Raw genomic sequence first — 19,666 nt, forward strand, 5'->3', positions numbered from 1 at the left:
ACTGGGGGTGGGGCCCTGAAGCCAATCTCCCATGGATAATAAGGGACTACTGTACACATAAGCATACATAACCAAATACATTGTTGCCATTATTATTTTGAACAAACTTTGACTGTTAGATCAATTAAAAAAATTAACATTTTTATTTTACCTCCACTTACTCCTTCTTGATGCTCTTTTTTTCTTTATGTAGATCTTATTTCTGACCTAACATTATTTTCCTTCTCTCAAAAGAACTTCTTTTAACATTTCTTATAAGGCAGGTCTACTGCCAACAAACTCTGTCAATTTTTGTTAGTCTGAGAAAGTCGTTATTTCTCCATCAGTTTTGAAGGATAGTTTCACAAGGTACAAGAATTCTAAGTTGGTGGGTTTTTTCTTTTCCTCTCCACACTAAATAGTTCACTCCACTTTGTTCTTGATTATGTGATTTCTGAGAAGGCAGATATAATTTTTATCTTTGCTTCTCTATAGCCAATTTACTTTTTTTCTCTGATTTCTTTCTGGAATTTTTCTTTATCTTTTACTTTTTGTAGTTTGAAAATGATAGCCTAGGTATAGTTTTTGTTGGCATTTATGCTGCTTGGTATTCTCTAAGCTTCCTGGATCTGTGGTTTGGTGTCTGGCATTAATTTGGGGGCAATTCTCAGCCTATATTGTTTCGTATATTTTTTCTGTTTCTTTCTTTTTCTCCATCTAGTATTTCCACTATACATATGTTAAACCTTGTATACTTGTCCCACAGTTCTTGGATATTCTGTTTTTCAGTCTTTCTTCTCTTTGCTTATCAGTTTTGGAGGTTTCTATTGATACATTCTTAAGATCAGATATTCTCTCCTTAGCTATGTCCAGTCTACTAATAAGCCTACCAAAGACGTTCTTCATTTCTGTTACAGTGTTTTTGATCCTTAACATTTTTTTTTCTTAAGATTTCTATTTCTTTGGTTACATTGCCTATGTGTCCTTGCATGCTGACTATCTATTAGAGCCCTTAACAAATTAACCATAGTTGTTTTAAATTCCCTATCTGATAATTCCAACATCCTTGTCATGTCTGTTTCTGATGCTTGGTCTGTCTCTTCAAACTGTGTTGTTTTGCCTTTTAGTATGCCTTGTAATTTTTTCTTGATAGCTGGGCATGAATATGGGGTAAAGGGATCACTCTTAAGTAGGCCTTTAGTAATGTAGTGATAGAAGTGTGGGAGGAGAGGAAGTGAAACCATCTTTGCAAAAATTATGACCATGAGAAAAATCTGACATAGGAAAATTATGGCAGTGAAAGAAATCTAACCTAACTGACTCCATGTTGCTTCTCACCTCCAAGCTGTTCCTATTTATTCCTGGGCATAGGCCAAACAAAATATAGGAGGAATTTACTTTATAGTTTAATTTTGAAGCAAAGATGATAACAGCCCCTTCCTGAGACAAACCCCCTCTTTGCTTAGGGATTAGACCATCTTTGTAAAACTGAAACGTTAGCCACAAGATTAGAAATTCTGGCTCAGGAGTCATGTAGCCAGAGGCCACAAGATTCCTAAACTTCCCAATTGCTCCTATAGATAACATCACTATTGTAAAACCTAAGATTGGTGTTTGAGGTATTTTTCTGACCCTGCATTCTGATGAACCAACCAGCTGGTGCCACCCAGACTGGTAAACTGGCTTATCTGGTCTTTTGGCCCCCACCCAGGAACTGACTCAGTACAAGAAGACAAACTTCGACTCCCTATGATTTCAACCCAACCAATCAGCATTCCCTATTCCCAACCCTGCTGCCTCCAAATTATCCTTGAAGAACCATAGCCTCTGGATTTTTGGAAAGGCATATTTGAGTAATAATAAGCTCCTGTCCTCTTGCTTAGCTGCCTCTGGGTTTATTAAACTCTTTCTCTATTGCAAAAACCTGCTGTTCTCAGTGCATCGGCTTTGCTGGGCAGTGGGAATGATGAAACTGCCTGGTGAATACAGAAGTGTTCTCTTGTCCTGTGAGTAGGTCTCAGTCTTTGAGTAAGCCTGTGCCTCTGGACTGTGAACTTCACAGTGTTTCTCAGGTTTTATTTCCTCTTAGGTGGGACAGGGTCGCTAGACTCGGCTGGAATTATATATTTCTGTTCATCACATGGAAGGCTTGAGTGGGCTAGAGCTGAGAATTTCTCTTGCCTCCAGGCCCGTTAGGCTGTGGGAAAATCCACTGTCAGATGAGGCTCTGGTTAGATAGCTTCTCCTGAGGACAGGCCTTGTTAGGAAGACCCCAGTGCTCTGGCATATTTCAAAATGGTTCCTTTTCCTTCTCCTCCTGCTGGAAAGGGATTTTTCTTGGGGAAGTTTCTGTTCCAGGCCGGGTGCAGTGGCTCACACTTGTAATCCCAGCACTTACTTTGGGAGGCCAAGGTGGGTAGATTATTTGAGCCCAGGAGTTCGAGGCCAGCCTGGATAACAGAGAAACCCGGTCTCTCCTAAAAATACAAAAACTAGCTGGGTGTGTGGTGCATGCCTGTAGTCCCAGCTACTTGGGAGGCTGAGGCGAGAGGATCCCTTGAACCTAGGAGGTCAAGGCTGCAGAGAGCCCTGATCGTGCCACTGCACTCCAGCCTGGGTGACAGAGCCAGACCCTGTCTCAAAAAAAAAAAAAAAATTTCTGCTCCAGTATGTTGTGATTCTCTGTATCTGTCTGTCTGTTGCTTCAATTTCAGAGGCATCAGTTTACCTTGTGATCTCACTTTTCTTACAGAACTAAGAAGACTTGTTGATTTTTCAGTTTGTTCAGCCTTTTTACTTGTTAGGATGGAGTGGCGACTTTTCAGCTCCTTAAATACAGAGCTGGAAACCAGAAGCCTCTTGACTTTTCATTTTTTGCCTTTGAAAAAAGTCAGGTAGTTAATACTTCTCTTTCAGGATGCTGTTTGAAAATTCTGTTATGCAAAAACATAATGTAGATAATTTGTATTCCCAATAAATGATAAGGCACATTGGATATAATTGTTACTGTTTTGTATTTTTTAGCATAGTTTTAGATGTTTTATTTTGCTACAAAGGAATTTTGAGCAGAAGAATGTGACATATATCTGTAAAGAACAGATTATTATTATTATTATCATTATTATTATTATTTTGAGATGGAGTCTCGCTCTGTTGCCTAGGCTGGAGTGCAGTGGCGCGATCTCGGCTCACTGCAAGCTCCGCCTCCCGGGTTCACGCCATTCTCCTGCCTCAGCCTCGCAAGTAGCAGGGACTTCAGGCACCCGCCACCACGCTCGGCTAATTTTTTGTATTTTTAGTAGAGGCGGGGTTTCATCGTGTTAGCCAGGATGGTCTCAATCTCCTGACCTCGTGATTCGCCTGCCTTGGCTTCCCAAAGTACTGGGATTACAGGCGTGAGCCACCACGCCCGGCCCAGACTTATTATTTTTTATGTTCATCCCCCTGTTAATTATCTTTGCATGTTCTCACACTGTCCTGTTTTGAAGAAAAAAATGTTTTTAAAAAGTAGAAATTGAACCAAATGCCATTACTGTCTTTATTGACTTGAAAGGCCCTCATTCCACCCAATCCTGCCCTACTCCTCTTACCGCAATTCCTTTGTGAACTACTTTGGGAAATGCTGCTGGTGGTGGTGTGTGATGATATTTGTAAGAGCATGAAAATAAAAAGCTGGGAATATATAAGAGATTCAGATTTTGCTGAAGCAGAGAATTTGACTTGTGGAGTATTGTAATGCAAAATTTGGTGCACTGTTAATGGAAAGCATTTGCTATATTAAACAGTAAGGGTCTATTGTAGGTTGAGAAGCTGGGGAGATTTATTTTACCATTTAGCATGTAGAGAATTTGAATAGGAAAGTAGGTGGGTATAGAGTGCCTCTTTGTCCCATTCATTGTTGGGGTTTATATATACCTTTCTCTCTTAATCCTCAAAGCCCCCTGCCTGTAATGTAGGTATTTTCCCCATTTTGCAGATAAGGAAGCTCAGACACATGAACTTTTCCAAGGTCTCAAAGCTAGTACATCGTGGGGCTGTATTCAAACCCAGGGCTGACTTCAAGACCTATTATTCTTCTACTGAATTAACCTGAATGCTTGCAAAGTCTGTGGCTCTAATTGTTTCTGTGGTTAATTAATGTTCATGAACTGGTGAAGAGTAAATAGTTTAGTTTTTTTTTTTTTTTTTTTTTTTTTTTTTGAGATGGAGTTTCACTTTTGTCACCCTGGCTGAGTGCAATGGTGCAATCTTGACTTTCTGCAACCTCCGCCTCCCGGGTTCAAGCGATTCTCCTGTCTCAGCCTGCCAAGTAGCTGGGATTACAGGCACCCACCACCATGCCCAGCTAATTTTTGTATTTTGATTAGAGATGGAGTTTCACCATATGGGCCAGGCTGGCCTCGAACTCCTGACCTCAGGTGATCCGCCTGCCTTGGCTTCCCAAAGTGCTGGGATTATAGGCATAAGCCCCAGCACCTGGCCAATAGTTTAGTTTTTTAATGACTCCCTCAACTTTGTTAGGTCTGTTTATTTGAGAGCATGTATTTATTTGGGGCCATAAATGTATTTTTACATTTACCTATTTTATTTATCTCAGGTCTTGCTTTTTATATTAGAGAAGGAAGCTTTACTAGTACTCTAGTTGGAGGGGTACATCTCTTTATCAGAAAAGGATCTTATTCAGATATATACATACATTGTATTTATTTATAAATACAATAATAACACTGAAGTATAAAGAACCACAATTTACTACTTTTTTCCTCATTTTTTTTTTCTGCTGTGGAGCTTACCAGCTAGAATTCTGGTTTTGGTAGCAGGAAAGAACAAGTGGCAACTTTGTGAATTGTGGCATTTGAGATCAGACGGATATACAAGATGGTGTACTACAGCACTCTAACAGAAGGGAATAGCACTGTTGTCAAAGACATTGGAAGGTCTCTTGTAACTGAAAGAGCCCTCTTTGGCATTTGGCCGTCTCAGTTTCACGATAACAAGACGAAGCAGGAACCTTGAAATTGCTCCTCTTTATATTCCATTCCTGGATAATTACCATCTATACTCAGATTTCGAAAGGTCCTTTTATTTTATGATTGCATCTTTCAGCAACAACTATTATTATCCTATTATGCAATTTGCCTTATTTATGATGCTCAGGTGGGAAAACGTTCAGACTCCACAATTGAAAAGATCACCCTGATTGAGCATTTTGTGGTGCTTTTGCTTGTTTTGCTGTTGAACAAACAGAGTTCAAGACAGGTGCATTTTTTCCAGATGTGCATTTGAATAATTGGACAGATCCCTGTGGTCTCTTCAGTAATAACACAAGTGACTGCTTATTCTCGCCTTCTTCCTCCATGCCTGGCTTCCTGTGGTCACTCTGCAAAGGGCTCTGTAGTTGCAAGATGACTCCACAGTTAATATTGAGCTCATGAGGAGTAAATAGTTCATCCAAGCTGGGAATCTCTGAGCTTCATTAGGTCTGCTTATTTGGGTACCAGAACCCGTCACTATCCAGGAGACATACAGCAGATCAGCTTTCACTTGCTTTGTTACCATTTTAGGCATGAAATAGAATGATTTTCTCCCAGAACATGATGTCCCTGTGAAGTAATAAGTGATAGCACTTTATAGGCTTTAAGGAATCTAGAGCCAGGCCAGTTAGCAACTGAAGCTGTAGTAACTCAACTGGCCACTGATGTCCTTTTCCTGAAGTTATATGAGCAGAGGCATGTAAGGGAAATGTGGCTCGGTGACCCACAGTGCTCAGTGCCCAGTTCAGTGACAGGCAGCCAGGAGAGCTGAGCCATGGAGAGGCCAGCAAGCCAAAGGGATTTGCTGCCATGCTGTGACATGGAAGGCAGGGTGCACTCAGCACTGTATTGATGACGTTCTTAAGTCTGAAGGACTTAATGCAGTTTCTGGATGTGCCTCCTCATCACTACACCTGTTCAAGGGGGAAACTGGGACCCACCCCAAGAGTCAGCTCTATAGAAGTTTTTCCTGACAATACTCTCTACTCCTGGAGGTAGGCTGTGTTTTTCTCCTGTACTCTCCTCTAACACAGAACTTGCGTGCTACTATATGCAGCTTGTTTATCTGCCCCCTGGACTGTGAACCCTTGAGGACAGGGATATTGTCTTATCACTCTTTGAATTCTCAGTGCTGGGTACATATTACGTGTTCAATACATGTTTGTTAAATAAATGAAACAGTCACGTTTGGCTCCTTTCTTCCACAAGGCATTCTACCCTTCCACGGAAACAATTATAGCAGCGTGGAAACAATTATAGCAGCTATCTATAATTGATAATCAGAACTAATGAAATATGGTAGCACAGGCATGAATAGAGTTGAAATTATCAGAGTGATTATAAAATACATAGGAATAAACTTAACAGAAATTGGGCAAGACATTTATGAAGAACTCTTCCAAACTTAACTAAGGCACATAAAAGAACACTTGAATAAATAGAGAAACATGTTCATTGGTGAGACGAGTCAATGTAGTAAATATGTCAATATCACTTTTTGTCCATATTAACCTAAAATTTAATACAATTCCAGCATAAGCTGTAATGTTATTTTTATTCTATGAAATTTGATAAAATATAGTAAAGTTCAGAAAAACATTGCCTGAGACTAGTGAAGAATGAAAAAGAGGGGAAAATTTTATCTCATCAAGTATTAAAACATAAAATATAGTAAATATAAACAAAATGGTAGACAAACTAAGAAATTGGAAGCCAGTATAATCTGGATACCAAAACTTGACAAAGGCACTACAAGAAAAAGTTATAGCCTTAAGCATAGATGCAAAAATCATCAACAATATATTAACAAATGGAATCCAGCAAAACAGAAAAAGCATAATATATCATTACCAAATGGGATTTATCCTGGAAATACAAGGGTTTAGCATTTGAAAATCAATGTAATTTATTGCATTTATTGAAAAAAAAGAGAAAATAAGAGCATAGCTACAACAGGAAGTCTAGAAGCAGGCTTGAGTATACATGGAAACCTAGTACAGGTTCACAGTCCTTTATCTGAAATGTTTGGGGCCAGTTATATTTCAAAATTTAGGGTTTTTAGCAGTATCTCATAATCAAATTCATGTAAATTTCCACAGCAGAACAGATTAATACGGACACTAAATGGGATGATAAAGACCAGAAATAGCCTCACATTAGCTCAGGTCAAGTTTTGCCACCAAATGAATTTAAGCACCAAACTGCAAAAAACAAAAGACTCTGTTTTCAGAGCTTTATGATTTCAGAATTTCAGGTTAGGAATTATCAACTCTTTAATGCCAGGGTGGCACATCAAGTCAGTGATGAGATTTGTAAAAGGCGTTGGGATTACATACTAGTCATTTAGAGGAAAAAAAGGATAAAGTTAAATTCCTACTTAATAGCAATATTGTTTATGTTTAAAGATTTTATGTTAAAAAACTAAAGAATCTATAAAAGCACAAAATATATACTTAATCTTTATTTATAATCTTGTGGTAGCAGAGATCTTTGTAAGCATGATACCAATAGCAGAAACTAAATAAATTTTAAAAAGAGATCTTACAGCCAGCCACAGTGGTTCATGCCTGTAATTGCAGCACTTTGGGAGGCCGAGGCGGGCAGATCACCTGAGGTCGGAGTTTGAGACCAGCCTGACCAACATGGAGAAACCCCATCTCTACTAAAAATACAGAATTACCCTGGCGTGGTGGTGCATGTCTGAAATCCCAGCTACTCGGGAGGCTGAGGCAGGAGAATCGCTTGAACCTGGGAGGCAGAGATTGCAATGAGCCGAGATTGCGCCAGTGCACTTCAGCCTGGGCAACAAGAGAGAGACTCCATCTCAAAAAAAAAAAAAAAAAAAAAAAAAAATCTTAGATTACTAAGCAAAAATTACAAAGAACACCATAATATTAAAAACTAATGTCAATGTGGAGAAAATGTTGGCTATATATATAGTGGCCAAAGGGTTATTGCCCATAGTTTATAAAGAGCTCTTACAGGTTAACAAATAAGAGATGCATTCTCCACGACAAAATCAGACCAAAGATATGAAAAGGTAATTTGCAAGAGAAGAAATACAAATGGCCGCTGAATTCTTTACTACTACTATATCACTATCACTACTACTAGCAGGTACCATTTACTGTTTATTGTCTGCCAAGCACTGGGCTAGTATCATATCTTGCTTAAGAAAATACTATGAGACAGGTGCAATTATTTACATTGTGCAATGAGGACAGTCCAATTTAGGGAGCTAAAGCAGCTTGTCCTAGATCACACATTTAGCAAAACTGTTGCAGCCCAGGGCTGTCTGCCTCTGAAACTCTTGCTCTTCAGTATAACACTGACCTACTGCTCCTATATATCAGTATTTGTATAAAAAGAAAATTCAGTGAAAGCAACCAGAAGTTACCATTGGTTTTGCCTATTAGATTGGCAACAATTTAAAAGGAATATTCATAGCCAGGGAAGATCAGAGTGTGAAGCCTGCACTCTCATATATTGCTGCTGGTAGTGTCAACTGGCATGATTTTTCTGGAAGGCACTTTGGCAATATGTATTGAAAGCTACATTCTTTGATACAGTCTTTCTACTTCTAAGAATTTGTCTGAAAGGACTAATTTGATAAGTGCTTATATGTAAACAGTGTTCATTTCAGTATTGTTTATAAAAGCAAAATGTTGAAAGAAACTTGTCCATCAGTGAAGAAAGATGGGTTAAATGAGTTATGAGAGAATTGAAGATGTAGAGCTATATTTATTATTTAAACATTGACCTTCATTTACTTTTTTTTTTTTTTTTTAATGGAGCTTTGCCCTGTCACTCTGGCTGGAGTGCAGTGGCACAATCTCGGCTCACTGCAACCTCCACCTCCCGGGTTCAAGCTATTCTCCCACCTCAGCCTCCCAAGTAGCTGGAATTACAGGCACACGCCACCACATCTGGCTAATTTTTATATTTTTAGTAGAGACGGGGTTTCACCATGTTGGCCAGGCTGGTCTCCAACTCCTGACCTCTCAACTGATCTGCCTGCCTTGGCCTCCCAAAGTGCTGGGATTATAGGTGTGAGCCACTGCACCCGGCTGACCCTTATTTGCTATTGGATGGAAAAATAAAATAAAACAAAGCATGTTGCAAAACAGTTTTGTGGTGCAACTGTATATTTGAAAAACTCCAAGTCATATACACGTATGCCAAGAAAAAAGTCTGAGGAGGCTGTGAAACACAGTATTGACAGTGGTATAATTATTAGTGTTTTATTTTTTTCTTCATATTTTTCTGCAGTATTTATTGGTTTATTTTTGCTCTATACATAGACTCCAGTTGAAAAAAGTTTTTAAAAATACATACTATAATTTTCTCAGACTGATAGAACATCTCAACTTGAAGATTAAGCACAGAATTTGGGGATGTTCATCCAGATCTGTATATTTACTTTGCTTTTGTTAGGGAGTATGTAGGTACTTCCTGTACTTATATTTTACTTTTTGAAAGTTGGCACAGGCATGTGCTCACACATACATTATTTCCCACATGTTAGTCCAAGAATTGCCAGGCTTCTATTTCAATGACTGTGTTTAAAGTAATAGTTTGCCAGCGACTTGGTTTACATATCCAATCAGTGTGAAAGTTATGTATCCTTCTCCACAGATACAAGGAAGTCCTCTTTGCCCAATCAGTAGATCAAGAAGGCGAACACCTTCTTAATTACAAATGAGGTTTTAAAAAGTTGGCTTAACAAATATAGCTATGTTTGCTTAACAAATATAGCCATATAGCTTAACAAGTATAGCTAAGGAGACCTACCTGAGGATTCTTCTGGTTTAGAAAAGAATTATTTCTGATAGGGAGACAATCATGTTGGGTGTATCTTAAAATGCTTGATATAATCTTCAAAATTTATTATGAAACAGTGAAATCTGGCCGAGTGTGATGGCTCACGCCTGTAATCCCAGCACTTTGGGAGGCCGAGGCAGGCAGATCACCTGAGGTCGGGAGTTCGAGACCAGATTGACCAACATGGAGAAACTCCATCTCTACTAAAAATATAAAATTAGCCAGACATGGTGATGGGTGCCTGTAATCCCAGCTACTTGGGAGGCTGAGGCAGGAGAATCGCTTGAACCCAGGAGGCGGAGGTTGCGGTGAGCCGAGATGGCACCGTTGCACTCCAGCCTGGGTGACAAGAGTGAAATTCCGTCTCAAAAAAAAAAAAAAGAAAGAAAGAAACATTGAAATCTAGTATTTTATATGACATGAGCAATTTGCACAGTGACTTTGAACATTATCCTGACCATCAAAGAACATTATTTAATAAGAATTGTGGACTAAGTAACTTTAGTGTGCATTTTCAGTGTCTCTAAAGATTTGGGCGCAGAGTTATGAGCTCCATTTGATTGAACTGGTAGTTTTAGAAACAGATTTTTAAATTACTTACCAAATGTAAAAGGAAAACACTTGTATTGAAAACACTGGTTGCAGATCGTTCTAAAGGCCATTTGGGACAACAGAACAAGGCAACATCTCAGAGAAAATGGTTAGTAATGGGCTCTTAGAGATGGTGTCTTAATGCAGTAGTTATTTTGAATTATCTTTAAAATGGTTTTTTGACCCTGTTCTTCTGTTTTGACATTCTCCTTTGAAGGCATACAAGTTATACTGATGATATTTGAATAGTGGAACTCTTGTGTAGCAGTTAAGAGGGTGCATTTTAGAGTCAGACAGACCTGGGTTAAAATCCAGGCTCTACCACTTAGTCGTTTTTTGAGCTTTGGCAAGTCACTCTAGTCTCTCTAAGCTCTAGTTTCTTCATTTCAAAAGTACAGACCTGACAGAGTTGTTGAGAGGATTAAATGACATAATTTTTGTAAAGAGCATAACTGCCTGGCAGATTAAATATTCAGTAAGTGGTTGCTCTTTTTTCATAAGTAGTCCAATTTCTTTTAGAAGATTTTCATAATAATATGTAGTGTAATGGAAAGAATGCACACTGTCTTGTCTAATAGACCCAGATTTGAACACTGGTTCTGCCCTTAACAACCTCCTAACCTTGGGCAAATCATTCTGCTCTGTGCCTCAATTTTCTTCCCCAAGAAATGGAGTCATAATGCTGACCTTTTTAGGGGTTGTAAGGATTTGAAGTGATATAGGCTAAGTGTCAAACTCTATGCCTGGAGGAAAGTCAGTATTCAATGAATGGTTACTATCATTATTGTTATAAAGCTAATAAATATCAAAGAACATCTTAAGGCTTTTAATATTTTTCCTCTTCTCTTTTTTATCTTTAGTTGTAATTCTTTAAGAAATTGGGTACACATAGCTAAGACTGTGCAGTATAAGAAAAGTGTTAATAAGTTATATAAAAATGTATTCTAATACTACATTTGGTAAACAAAGAATAAGAATCTGTAGGTAGGGATTATATGAGTGGAGAAGGATGTGTACTTAGGGCTTGGCTTTGGGGTGCGTGTCAGAGACTAGTGTATGAGGAAGAAGAAGCAGGAAAAGGCAGTGTTTCATTTCTCACAATCGCCCCTCTCACCAGCCACACTGAAGAGGTGATGTCATGGGCCTCTGATGCTGTGCTTGCCCCCATCACCCAGCCATCTGGAATAGCTGCTGGAGGTGCCCAGTGTGCCAGCACTGAAGGAAGGCCTGGCTGCTTGGCAAGCATTGGTGATGCTGTGACATTGAGTTCCTGGGGAGGCTGCCTGCTCAGGTGGACTGCCACATGCTGTATGTCTTGCTTCATATTTGCACAATATGGTGCTTGATGTGATTCATTCATCCATTCATCCATCCTTTGTTTTTTTTTTTTTTTTTTTTTTGAGGCAGCATCTCACTCTGTCACCCAGGCTAGACTACAGTGGTGATCAAGGCCCACTGCAGCCTCAATCTCCCAGGCTCAATCGATCCTACACCACAGCCTCCTGAGAAGCTGTTACTACAGGCATGCGCTACCACACCCTGCTAAATTTTTATATTTTTTGAGGAGACAGGGTTTTGCCATGTTGCCTAGGCTGGTCTCAAACTCCTGGGCTCAGGCCATCTGTCTACCTCAGCCTCCCAAGGTGCTCGGATTACAGGCATGAGCCACCTGCCTGGCCTGTCCATCCTTTTTTCCCTTCCTCCCTCCTTCCCTTCCTTTCTTTTTTTCCCTTCTTCTCTTCCTCCCTCACTTTCTTTTATCCAGCCATCCGTCTGTTCATCAGTCCATCCATCCGTCCATCCATCCATCCATCCATCCATCCATCCATCCATCCATCTTCTAGGTCCTAGATATAGTAGTAAAATAGTCAAAGTCCCTTCCCTCAAGGAGCTTACATTTTAGATTCAAAGCATTTTCAAATGTATTATTTCATTTGCTTTTTAAAACAAGTATGTGAATTTTGAATTTTTTAGTATTTTCATTTGCTGGATGAGGAAACAAAAATATTTTGAGATTAAATGACTTACCTGGGATAATAATGCTATGAATAAAACCCATTATTTTTTATTTAGAACTCTTTTATCTATACCACTTTTGTATTCTAAACAAGTTTTTCATTAATGAAACATGTTTTCACACTGTGTTTTTCTCAATACTTCAATCATAGATAGCCAAGGGAATTTTAAAGAACATTAAGTGCACTCAACTGAGCTGCTTCAACCTTTCAATATGTTCCCGCTGCTCTTAGAATGAGATTTGAAATCCAGAACACCACTGCATCATCAGGCCAGTGCTTCCTTCCCAGCTCTGTCTCCAGACCCTGTCCCTCGTATTGCCTGTCTTCTGCAAACGCTAGCCTTCTTTCCTGACCTCAGAGGTATTGTGTTCTTTCCAGCTTCAGCCCTTTGTATGCACTGTTCCCTCAGCTTGGAATCCTCTTCTCTGTTTCCCTCCTTGTCCCTCTTCCCCCTATCTTCACCAAGCTAATCCCACTCAACTCACAGATCTCAGCTTTCATGCCACTTCCTAGGGGAGGCCTTCCTCATCCCCCTGCCAAGGTTAGGTCCGTGTACCATATGTGCTTTCTCATAGCACCCTGTGATTTTCCTTAATGACTCACCTATCACAATCCAGGATTTTGTTGACTCTCTGCCTCCCCTTCCTGTAAAGGTTAGAGGGTAAGCTCCATGGGGGCAGAACACTAGTTATGTCATTTTCACCGCTGTTTCCCTGGCTAGCACTGGGCCTCCTGTAGGCCCTCCAAAATATGCAAATAAATGAATGAACAAACACCCTGGCAGCATGGAAACCCAGAGCGGCACAAGCGAGTTCAAATGCTTATGGTTTGTTCCATCTCACTTCCCTCTAGGATGTGATTTTAGCAGTGTAGGCAGCTTACGAGATGGGGCAGGTTTCTTGTGTTTTACTAATGTGTAAATAAAGATAGAGTAACTCTTAAGATATGGAAAGTTTGTAAAGTGGCAGCAAAAAGTGACAAGGTGTGGGGACCCAAATACAGAGCCTAGGGAAAATAGAATAAACCAAGTTGTTTTTATGTCTCTTTTCTATTAGACTGTGAGCAAGCTGAAGTCAAGTCCCAGAACTTAGGATCAACCACCAGCATCTATGTGAGTCTTGTACTAGGCTCATTCCAGTTAAAAGCTGTAAATCATTTCATAGCCACATCAGTTTAGTTCTCTTTTATAGAACTTATTATGTGATACAAAATATGCAAGGCACTGGAGATACAAATACAATTAGTTCCTCAAGGAACTTTGAGTTGAGCAAACATGGTACTGTCTGGTGAGACCAGACGTATGAGCAAACATAGTACTCTCTGGTGAGACCACATAGAGAAATGTACAAGGGATAGAGGAGGCAGTGATGACTACTGGTCTGGGATAGTTGAGGGAAGGTGGCATAGGCTGCCTATTGAAGAATAAATTAGAGTTTGCTATGTGAACAAGGTTGCAGAGGGAATAATATATGGAAAAACAGGGAGATGTGGACCCATATATTTTGTGCAGAGATGTCCAAGTACTTAGATGTTACTATATTGCAAGTATGAAGAAAGATTTTTTTGAGATCTGACAATGCCAAGGTAGGTTATGGACTCTCTTTGGAGTCTCCAAAATAAAAATAAAGCATTCACATCTGCTGAAGATAGCTTGAATGGTATTTTTGCTAAAGGCAGAGTCATATACTGTATGTGCCAGATAAAAGTCAATGTCTATTATGTAAACATTGAGATTACATTAATTAATTTAAAAGAAAGGATTCAAACTTTGTACTAATCTGCATCTGGGGAACTAATCTGGTATGTGTTATTTTCAAGTCACCCAACTAAAGCAGTCTGTTGTATGGAACTCTTCTCCCTCTTAGTCAAACAAATGCAACCATAAAAAGCAGTGCAAATTCAGTGTCACCTTTTCTCCATGGGATTGGGTGGTTTCTTTTGGAGCAGAGAGAGTTTCCAGAGAATCAATATAGTAGCCAGAAGAAAAGTGGAGGGTGGCCTTACCTTGTCCACTCCGTGCTGCCTGAGGGTGAAATGGAACCTCGGATGTTGTACACCTTTAAATTGTCCATGTTGCCTGTTTCATAGCCTTCCCGGGCCAGGGAGCTGTGTAGTCAGTTTATAGTTCTAAGAACCAGAGCAGGACTGCTGTGCTTGTAATTGCATGCTTTTTATGGAACAGGCAATGTTGTTTAGGGAATTTGGGCAGCTGGAACCTGCCACATTAGCAATTTGGACTGAGGAAGAATTTCAGGGTGATAAAATAAAGCTCATTATAATAAATTCACTTGGGTATTTAGGAGGCTGAGAAGGGAGAGGATGAGAGTATTCCGAAGGCAAGCAGGAGAGTTTCATAAACAGGTCCCTTTCTATTCGTTTTTACTGTAAGTGTTGAATTGAGCTAGGAGGATCACATGGCCCATTTTGCAAAGGGCAGTCATGTTCTGCTGTTTCTTAGCTGTTTTGTCAGTTGGAACAAAACAACAGCGCTGCTCATTTTTTGCAGGGTTAGAGGAAAAAGGAAGGACTGGCCGAAGAATGGGGTGGGGAGCTGGAGAAGAGAAGGGCCAAAAGTGTCAGACTGTGGGGACGAGGACCTGAAGGAGGCCCATGAGACCTCAGGCATGGGCCCTGGAACTCTGCCTTTTTGAAGCCTGTTGACAATCTCACCCTAATTTAACCCTTTGTGGAATTCTTCCATGAGATGCAGTTGCCGACGTCAGGCTTCCTAGAGAATTGAGCCTGCCCACTCTGTTATGAAGTCTACCCAGAAGAGCTGGCAGAGTGGGCCCCTTCATTGGGACTGCAGCAACACTGACCGAAGCAAATCCTTCTCTTGGAAGAAACAAACTCATTCCTCACACCTGCCTCACCCCGCTTCCACCGCTACCCCCTGCACCACACGCCAGCCCTCAATAAAAACTAAAACTGATGTCATTGTAACCTTTGGTTATTCTTTTTTGTGCGTAAAGTGTCAACCTCCTGTTTTATTCTCATAAATAATGGAAATCTTAACTTCATTTCAGAAAATCACAAAAGATAACAGGGACCCTATTCAAACAGAATAAAAATAATTAGTAAGTCACAAACTCTGGCTAGAAAGAAAAAGAGAAATGAGAGAGAGAGAAGGAGAAAGAAAGAAGGAAAGAGAGGGAGAGAGAGAAACGAGGAAAGGAAGGAAGAAAGTGAAAGAAGAAAGTCCTCTTGTTGGTGTTAAAATGTGTCTTTAAGGGGAAACTTATCATTTAGGTTACTAGTGGTTTCTTTCTTCATCATTTTAATTTCCATTAATAAAATGTGACTTTGAAAGGATACAGGGAGTTTGGGAATAGAGAGTTTTAGTTTTATTTGTTTATTTTTTTTCCCCTTCTCCCAGCAAAATACACAGGTATCTGACTATGTAGAGACACGAAGCCACCTATCCTGACCAAACTTGGCAGTGGTCAGGGGATAGGAGGAAGTGTAGTGCCATGGGATGGGCACCAGCCCTGATGAACTCGACTTTCTTTCCATTTCTCTCCTGCATCCAAATGTTGAGGAGACTTTGAGTAGTAGTGTAGCCTCTTTTCCTTTTAAAAATCTGCACCCTGCTTATTTCCAATACAGATATGAGGTTGGTACCCACTAATCTTAACAGGATATATATATATATATCTAAAGTATATAACATATTATTTAAAAACTAATGTATTATTTAGGTTTTATTAAATTATCCTGTTTTTAGGCTATGCTGATGGGCTAAATTTGCCTAAACTCCTGAGATTTAGATTCTCATTTACTGGCATTAGAGGAGTTCCTAAAAAAAAAAGCTATTAAGATTAAATATCATAAAAATCTTTCTAGGAAAATATAATCAAAAGCATCAAGGCTGTCTCCTACAGTTAGTGGTTTCTATTATTTTGGTTCTCAGAGCTATGACAATGTCACTGGATTTCAAGAATTCAGAAAGACAAAAAGAAAACTCATAATTTTGAAATGGGGAAAGGGAAAGATCTTGGACGTAGTCTTCTGTTTTTAAAATAGTCATTCTGATTTTAAAATAGGAAAAAAAATTATTTTTCATTTAACAAAGCAAAAAACCCAGTCTGTACTTTTAAATTAATGCAAACATCAATATTTTATAGGGAGAACATTAATAATCATTGTGGAGCCCATTAATCACAATTCTGCTTTTGATTTATTGTAAATATGCCTCCCATTTTCCTCCTCATTACCAATCACCTTCTTTAATTATAAGAGGGCTTTCATTAAAACTTTTGAATCATTTATTTTGGAGCACCTAACTTTAGAAGACAATTATTGATTTTTATAGCATAAAATACAAATGTTTTTATTTTAGAAAACATCATAAACTAAAACTTTATTGGAGGAGTTTGGCTAAAGATTCAAAAATATATAGAAGTAAAAATATATTTAAAACTGCACAGTTTTTACAACAGCATGTGTGGCATTTGGATTCAGAATTTTAACTAGCAGTAACCTCATCTGTTTAGTAATGAATTTTAAAATAGAAAAAAAAATCTGCCAAAACAGACCAGTTGTTTGCTAGCTATTTAACTTTGATGAGCTGAAATTAGATAGTGAAGCAGAATAATTAGAACAACTTTTTTTCTCAACATCTAAATATTTCTCTTTTTCATTAACATTTCAGTTAAGTTTGAAGAAATTCCAAAAATGAGATTCTCATTAACTAAAAGGAATTCTAAGGGTTATAAGCCATCTACATTTTTTCTATGACCTTAAGACTTTTTTTCGAAAAACAATTTTGGAGGAGGATTGTCAGATTTACCTAAGGTTTTGGTTTTTAATTTAAAAAAATTTAAAGAAACTATCTTAGTGATTTTTGTCATCATTTTTATTTGTTGCCATGATTAATATATGGAAATAAGATAAATTGGATTATATTTCTGTGAAAGCCATATTCTTAACATCAATGCCTATCTAAAAAATATACGAGTCCCACTTGATTATTCAGAATCATTTTGAAATTCTCTGGTAATCTTTTAAAAAGCCAGCGTTGACTAGTATTATGTGGCTAGTTATATTTATTACAGCAGTCTAGTTATTGTTGGTGTAACTATAGTTTTTTTCTAATAGAAATAAAATGTCTATTTGCAGTATAAAAAGAAGTATGTATATTTGATGATTTTGTTGTAGAAAATACTTAATACCTTTTAAAAGCTGTTTGACTTTCGGTTTTAAAACAGCTGTGTAGCTTGGTGAGTCCTGCAAATTCCGGCTTTCTCTGTGGCCTTTGAGCCAAGTAATTTTTTGCAACATTTTCCTTTGCTTTCTTATAAACACTAAAAAATTATACTTGCTTTTCCTGAAGGCCAGCTATTAAGTTAGAAAGCACCAAAGGTGTTATGAAATTGCCCTTTATTTTTTCGTACATCAGGGAGGAATGATAGATTTTGTGTATCTCTTGTGTGTCATTAGAACAGAAATATTTAGGGCTGCTAACTCCCGGAGTTGTATACTTACCCTTATTACAGATGCAATGATTTTGTCTGACTGCATTGCTTTAAGATGAGTTTTATTGCTTTCATGCTTAGGCAAGGATATTTAATTTTATTTTTGTTTAGAGTATCTTGTTGTAATATACTTCTCCCCCATCTCGTGCTCCTAAATTTGGGATAAGCATAGAATCCTTTTAAGACTGTAGGTTATTTTCCAGTTTACTAGAAAGCATGACACATATAAATTAGCGACTAAGGATTATAGCGTCCTTTCCTAAAGGTTATCATGAAAAAAAGTTAAAATGTCAAAGAAGATCCTACTCCAGTAAAAACAATTTCCTCTGTAAAATCCTGATACCTCGTAGGAAGCTTTGGATCTTGTTCTCAGCTACCAAAATTCTTTAAATATGAAAGTTAACATGACAGGAAAGTGGAATACACTGTGCTGAAGACCCACTGTTCAAGGTGTGTGGTTATTAATCTGGGTTTGAATTTACAAATTATATGGTATGATTAATTTGTAGATAGGGGTCGGTGGAGGTTAGACCATGGGCTTTAGAACAAAGAGGCTGATAAAATACTACTCACAAGCCTTTCTGCTTGTTTGTGACTCTCTGGAAATGCCATTAGATAGTTCTCATAGCTATGGTCAAAATAAGTAGGCTTAGAAATAAAAGACATTTTCTCCCCTGTAAAAGGAGGCGGCTGGCCTGTGTTCTTTTTAGGCTCTTCCCAGAGACAGCAACCTCTGCTTCTGAACCCTTAGTGCTCATTCTGTGCTCCACCGCGTCTCCTCTACACGCCGTGATCTTTGTTATCTGATTTGCTAGCCATTGTTATGGAAAGTTCTCGACTGTAATGCAAAAAGCTCAGCCTTGGGTCCTTGCTAATGTCAGCAACCCAAAGGCGCCCTTCAAACCACCTCGAAAAGAAAAATCCTTTAAAAGATGTCAAACTCTCCTTTCATGTTAGCCCAAAATGAAGTTCCCGAGCAGCATCTGGCAGAGCAGGGTAATTCAATCTATTTTAATGCAAAGATTTTCCAAGAAGGCAGGAAGCCGTCAAGGAGAAGGCTTTCAGGCATCTGCTGTTTTGTTTCCAGATCCCTTGTGTTAATTTAATGTTTCTAGGGAACCCGGCTCTTTCTTTTTTCTCGGAATCCCTGCTCTAGGAACTGGTGAGTGCGGGGGCGCTGTGGGAGCTGCAGATAAGCCAGCGCTTGGCCGGGCACCCGCGGGCTGCGCAGCAGGGCAGGGAGGCGCGCGGCCCCAGCCGCCCTAGGGCGCCGGCTGCCTCTGCGGGCCCCGGCTGCCCAGCCCAGCGCGGGGAGGCGGCGCCGACTGCCGGGGGGCGCCTGCAAGACCTGTTTATTTGCATTTGTCCAATTTGGCCCAAGTGAAAGGTAAATACGGAGCGATCAGCTTGTCCTCACTCCAGCAAAACCAGGGAAACTCAGCTCCATCTCCAGGAAACAAACCCAACCCAAACCTGAGTGAAACGTAAATCTTGCATAAACAAACACTTTCATTTGCTTCTGGGAAGGAACACCGGAGAAATGGGCATTCCTTCCGACTGCCCGCCTCCGACTGTCGGTAAAAATGAGCCGTCACAGGTTGCCGGCAATTTCTTGTTGTGTCCCGAGCCATTCCGCAGATCTTGTTTTGAAGGGGCGAGTCAGGTGTTCGTGCGGCTCCAGATCCTGAACAGGTTATGCGCTGGGTCGTTCCTTATCAGGAGGGGGGTCAGGCTGCCCTCCCATTCTCAT

At 39.4% G+C, this 19,666-nt stretch overlaps 1 protein-coding gene across 5 annotated transcripts in view; it reads left to right on the top strand.

Annotated features, from left to right (window-relative positions):
- Nucleotides 1-19,666, top strand: part of CRADD (CASP2 and RIPK1 domain containing adaptor with death domain) — a 367,800-nt gene that overhangs the window by 44,555 nt on the left and 303,579 nt on the right. Inside the window, exon 3 of one of the 5 annotated variants that reach the window (XM_019039442.3) lies at nt 14,949-15,385. The exons of 3 other annotated variants lie outside the window; for them this stretch is intronic. In XM_019039442.3, the coding sequence (XP_018894987.1) occupies nt 14,949-15,043 (95 nt within the window). In that variant the 3' untranslated portion in view covers nt 15,044-15,385. Of the gene's footprint in view, nt 1-14,948; nt 15,386-19,666 lie in introns of those variants that run through there. One more of the 5 variants, XM_055357408.2, reaches the window with a different exon arrangement.

Source organism: Gorilla gorilla, chromosome 10, assembly GCF_029281585.2.
Source record: "Gorilla gorilla gorilla isolate KB3781 chromosome 10, NHGRI_mGorGor1-v2.1_pri, whole genome shotgun sequence".
Classification (NCBI taxonomy): Eukaryota; Metazoa; Chordata; class Mammalia; order Primates; family Hominidae; genus Gorilla; species Gorilla gorilla.